The 5,188-nt window shown below is 30.2% G+C and overlaps 1 protein-coding gene across 1 annotated transcript; it reads left to right on the forward strand.

Annotated features, from left to right (window-relative positions):
- Positions 1-1,863: 1,863 nt before the first annotated feature.
- LOC131176014 (vacuolar iron transporter 1-like) lies at positions 1,864-2,892 on the forward strand. Its single transcript, XM_058141027.1, has 4 exons — positions 1,864-2,131; positions 2,212-2,297; positions 2,401-2,515; positions 2,595-2,892. The coding sequence occupies exons 1-4, from the start codon at positions 1,893-1,895 to the stop codon at positions 2,890-2,892; spliced, it is 738 nt and encodes a 245-aa protein (XP_057997010.1). The 5' UTR covers positions 1,864-1,892.
- The last annotated feature ends 2,296 nt before the right edge of the window (positions 2,893-5,188 follow it).

The raw sequence follows: 5,188 nt of genomic DNA on the forward strand, positions 1-5,188 counted from the left end.
GGTTGGGTCGTGACAAACAAGAATCTTAATCAGTCCACTTCATGCCTTCATTCTTCCAATGAAATAAGCAACTCGGTATGAAAGAGGACTTGGAATCTTAAGGTGCAGCCCAAAATCAAGGTATTTTTATGGAAGGCGCCTTTGAATGCTCTCCCTGTTGGAGAGAATCTAGCCAAGAGAGGTATTTCTATAACACCAAATTGCCCAATTTGTAATGATAGTGTTGAAATGGTGGAGCACGCCATTTTCTAGTGCAACCACGCTAAAGCCTCATGGTTTGCAAGTTTATGTTCTTATACAAAACTCAATTGGTTTTCCATCCTTTTCCCATTGGTGGTCCTTTCTATTTCAAGAATTTGGTGCAGAAGAAGAAATGCTTAACACGATAGCCATTTTTTGCTGGATCATTTGGAAGGCTGGGAACAGGGCAATTTTTTATCATATTCCACCAAACCCTATGGTAACTGCTCATTGTATTATAGGTCAATTTTTTGAGCTTAAAGAAGCTTTGGGACTAGTGGCAGCTAGTCAACGAATTGTCCTTGATGATAGTATTAGATGGATGCCTCCAGGCAAAGGAGTCATAAAATTCAATAGTGATGCCAGTTGGAGGGAGGGAGGTAACCAATCTGCCATTGATGTGGTAGCTAGGAATCATCAAGGCCTTTTGCTTGATGGAGTAGCAAAGAAATTACTATGTAATTCTCCTTTAGTAGCGGAAGCTAGAGCAATGCTGGAAGCCATTTCTTTGGCCAAGGACATGGGATCTACAGCAATTGTGCTTGAAACAGATTCTCAAATTCTGTTATCTGCTCTAACTGTATCCATGGAAGATATAAGGTGGGATATTAAGGGAACTGTTTAGGCCATTAAGACTTTTTTCCCTTTATTCTCACAAATCTCTTTGTCCAAGATTAGTAGGAAAGCAAATCAAGTCGCTGACTGTGTTACAAAGTTATGTTTGAAGGGAAATCTTCCTTGTAATTGGATCGCGAATAACCCTTCAGAATTATTGAGACCTTTGTACTCTGATACTTTTTCTAGCTAATTTAATCCTATATTTCACAATTCCCAAAAAGAAAAGAGGAGAGGCATGCAACTTCTAAGTTAGAGCGTGTTTTTACTAATTATTGAATATACCGAGAGTATTAAAAAATAGTATTCCCTTAAATACAAAAAATCAATTATTCTTATTTTGAAGAAGGTGTGACTATTATTTTTAGGGAGGGGTGCATGTGCACCTGGTGCTTCTAATAATCTCTCCATATTTTTTACTTATCAAAGAATGCGGCAGGTCCAACCATATTATATCATCAATCAAATTGTTTTGATATCTTTAAGATTTAATATCATTAATTGCTTTATTCTTGAGCATTAACAATTACTATAATAAAAGATTTTTAAAAGGAAATAAAACATGTAATTGTGAAAATAACTGAGGGATCATGATAATATTCATTGAATTTTGATATTAAATATTTTGAATTGAGTTGGCAAATAATTAGGAATTAAATATTAAATTTAATTGTAATAAATGCGTTTAAAAATATTTCACTAAATAATTTTAATTTTCCTTTTAAAATAATTATAGATTTCCATTTTATTGATATTGATGTTTTCAAATTAAAAATAAAGATAATAATGAATAATAATTATGTTTAGTAATTAATATTTTTTATTATTTAAATGTAAAAAATTAAATTATATATTACAAACTGTTTAGTGCCTGTCATTAGTTTCAAATCCTTTTATTTTTCCTTCTATATATATGCCTCAATTCTCGTAACCTCATTCCAAGAAAGACACAGAGAAAGAGAGCATCTGTGGAAACTAGAAACAGGGGATTTTCGGTTTTCACATACATCAAGTTCTTAATCAATTACCAAATTTTAATGGCAGAAAATGGGTATAGTGATCTAGAGAAGCAGAAATTGCTTCTACAACAACATGAAGAGAAACACTTCACGTCTAGTGAGATTATCCGTGACATCATTATTGGATTCTCTGATGGTCTCACCGTCCCTTTTGCCCTCGCCGCTGGCTTGTCCGGAGCCAATGTCACATCAAGCATCATTCTCATCGCCGGCATTGCTGAAGTTGCTGCCGGTGCCATTTCCATGGGGCTTGGAGGGTATATTAATTCTTTTCAACTGTTTATTTATTATATTTTTTTTTCAACATTAGAGATTCCTGAAAAGGGAAAGAATGCAGGTACCTTGCAGCCAAAAGTGAAGCTGACCACTACATGAGGGAACTAAAACGAGAAGAAGAAGAGATCATCAGTGTCCCGGATGAAGGTTTAGGGATGCTTCCTTCATTATTTCTCATCATCATTTTTAGTTTTATGAACGGGGAAAAAAAAACTTCTGTTTTGGGATTCTTACATAAATCTCTCTGCAGAGGCTGCTGAATGTGGAGAAATATTAGCTGAGTATGGAGTTGAGCCACATGAATATGAGGCTGTGGTCAATGCTCTGAGGAGGAACCCTCAACATTGGCTTAAGTTCATGATGAAGTAAATCTTTATGATTTTATCTTTATATTTATTAATTTAGTATTTCGATGAAATTAATAAGAACGTAATGTTAATGCAGGTTTGAACTAGGACTGGAGAAACCAGACCCAATGAGAGCATTACAGAGTGCATTAACAATTGCCATATCTTACATAATGGGTGGACTGATACCTCTTTCACCATACATGATCCTTCCAGTTGCTAAAGATGCAGTGATTGCATCAATTCTAATAACGATTCTGGCATTACTAATATTTGGGTTCATTAAGGGTCACTTTACTGGTGAGCAACCCTTCAAGAGTGCTATCCAAACTGCCTTCATAGGAGCCATAGCTTCTGCTGCTGCTTATTCCATAGCTAAGGTTTTCCGAGTTTGATTTGTACAATTTTTCCTTCGGTTCTTTACTCTTTAATCTATATGGACTTTGGCTTTGTATTCCCAATATTATTCTTTACTATTTAGATACTGTTAATTATCTGATTCCCAACTTAATTATTGTATTTATAGAAATTATCATCTTTATTTTATATTATAAATGGATATTTAATAAACTGAAAAATATGAATTGATATAATATTAATTATGTTTTATGCATATAATTTTATTTAATAAAATAAACAATGCAACCATAAAATGGATACGAAATGGACCTAAATTTTGCTGTGTTGGTACATATTGGAGCATGTGGTGAATAGTGCCTGGCCCATGCCAATTATGGCTTTAAAATAGGTACCAAGGAACTATATATATATATATCTTGAACTTGAAAGGATCAAAGCCTAATTCAAATAATTATTTTAAAGAAAAATTATTATTTAGTCTTTGTATTTTAATAAAATTAATTATTTAGTTTCTATATTTTACTTTTATTAAATTATTTAGTCCCTCTATTAAATTTTTCGTTATTTATACTATTCAAACTACTATTTAATTCATTTATTTTAAAGAAACTTACTAGTTGATTATTGTATTTTAAAAATTACTATTATTAATCTTTTTATTTTAGTGATATTAATTACTCAGTCTATATATTTTTAAAAAAATATATTATTGAATAAAAATAAAAATTTTATTACTTGAAAATAAAATCTAAATTTGTTTATTTTTAATTTTTAATTCTTTTGATATTATTTTTATATTTTTTCTACTGAAAATTAATTTTTTTTTATTATTTAAAAATTTAAGAAAATTAATTAACTTTTTAGTGAAGAGAGCTTGTACCATTTTTATCAACATTTGAAAATAAAGAGAAAAAAGGGGGAGAAGGGTGCAGATGTAGAGGAGAAAAAACATGTAGAGAGAGAGAGAGAGAGAGACAGAGAGAAAGAAAAATAAGAGAGAAATAAATGAGAAAAAATTAGGATAGTTTAGTATAAAAATTAATTATGAGACTAAATAGTTAATAAAATAAAATTACAAGGACTAATTAATATATTTTTTCAAAATATATAGACTATATAATTAGTTTCACTAAAATAGAGCAACTACATAGTAATTTGATTAGTATTGCCTAACGGAACAATTGACAGAAAGACTAAATGATTTATCGAAAACAAAATACAAAAATTAAATATTATATTTTTCAAAATACAATGACCATATAATTAATTTTATTAAAATATAGAGGTTAAATAATAATTTATCTTTATTTTCACCGTATGACATTATATATATATATATATATATAAAATGATACTCCAAATACAAGTTTGGCATAAATATAAGATCATCTAAATAAATTTGCCCATAATTATAGTAAAAACATATATTAAACGAGTGGGTCAAATAATTATACATCAATTCTCTGGCTAGTAGGAACCCATAGTTTAAATTTGACAAAGAAATGTAATTTAAAAAAAAAAACTTGAAGCAAATCAGTGATTAGAATATCTATTCTTCCCCTAATAATAAAGCATGATTGAAATTTAAAAGATACGTAATAGAGAAAATGCATGATTCTAATATGCTTAATTTAGCATTATAAGCTTTCTTTTTATATATATTTGCATTTAGATCTATATGCTTATTAATTATATTTTAATTAATTTTATATAAATTTTAATATAAATATTTAATTTCATATTTATTAAATTCATTTTCATATAAGATTAAGAATTAATTAAACTTAAAAATTTTGGACTAAGAGATTTTAGTATCAAGTTTCACTTCTCTTTATTTGAAGTTAAAGCATTAATTAATAGAGAATTAAATAATTTACTAGAATATAGGCAGGGATTATTATTATTATTATTATTATTATTATTATTATTAGAAAAGAATATTTCATTAATACGAAACTTGAGCGCAAGGTCAAGCCCATTAATAGAACACTGTGTTATAATAGCTTCAAACCCAAGCCCAAGAACGTTGGGCTCAACACTTACAAACATGGATTCCTAGATCTAAACGGGTTTGACCCGAATCCAAATTCAGTAGCAACCGTCATCTCCTCTTCCTTCATCAGCAGAGACCACCAAGGAGAAGTTGCATGACCAGAAAAACACACATGCACGGGAGAGACTAACATCACTAACAAAGGGACGCAAAATGCTCCACCCAAATCCAAATAACTCCCTTACATTGAATCTTCATAGCGCTGGAAGAAAATAAAAGGCTATGACTAGTGCTGGACAAAGCCAGGAAGTGACTTGACAAATCACAGGCCTCTCATT

This window comes from Hevea brasiliensis, chromosome 18 (genome assembly GCF_030052815.1).
Source record: "Hevea brasiliensis isolate MT/VB/25A 57/8 chromosome 18, ASM3005281v1, whole genome shotgun sequence".
Classification (NCBI taxonomy): Eukaryota; Viridiplantae; Streptophyta; class Magnoliopsida; order Malpighiales; family Euphorbiaceae; genus Hevea; species Hevea brasiliensis.

Bases quoted from the DNA above. Each gene is read 5' to 3' on its own strand.
- LOC131176014 (XM_058141027.1), top strand. From the start codon at position 1,893: ATGGCAGAAAATGGGTATAGTGATCTAGAGAAGCAGAAATTGCTTCTA. The intron at 2,132-2,211 runs GTATATTAATTC...GAAAGAATGCAG, and splicing joins ATTTCCATGGGGCTTGGAGG to GTACCTTGCAGCCAAAAGTG. The intron at 2,298-2,400 runs GTTTAGGGATGC...ATCTCTCTGCAG, and splicing joins CATCAGTGTCCCGGATGAAG to AGGCTGCTGAATGTGGAGAA.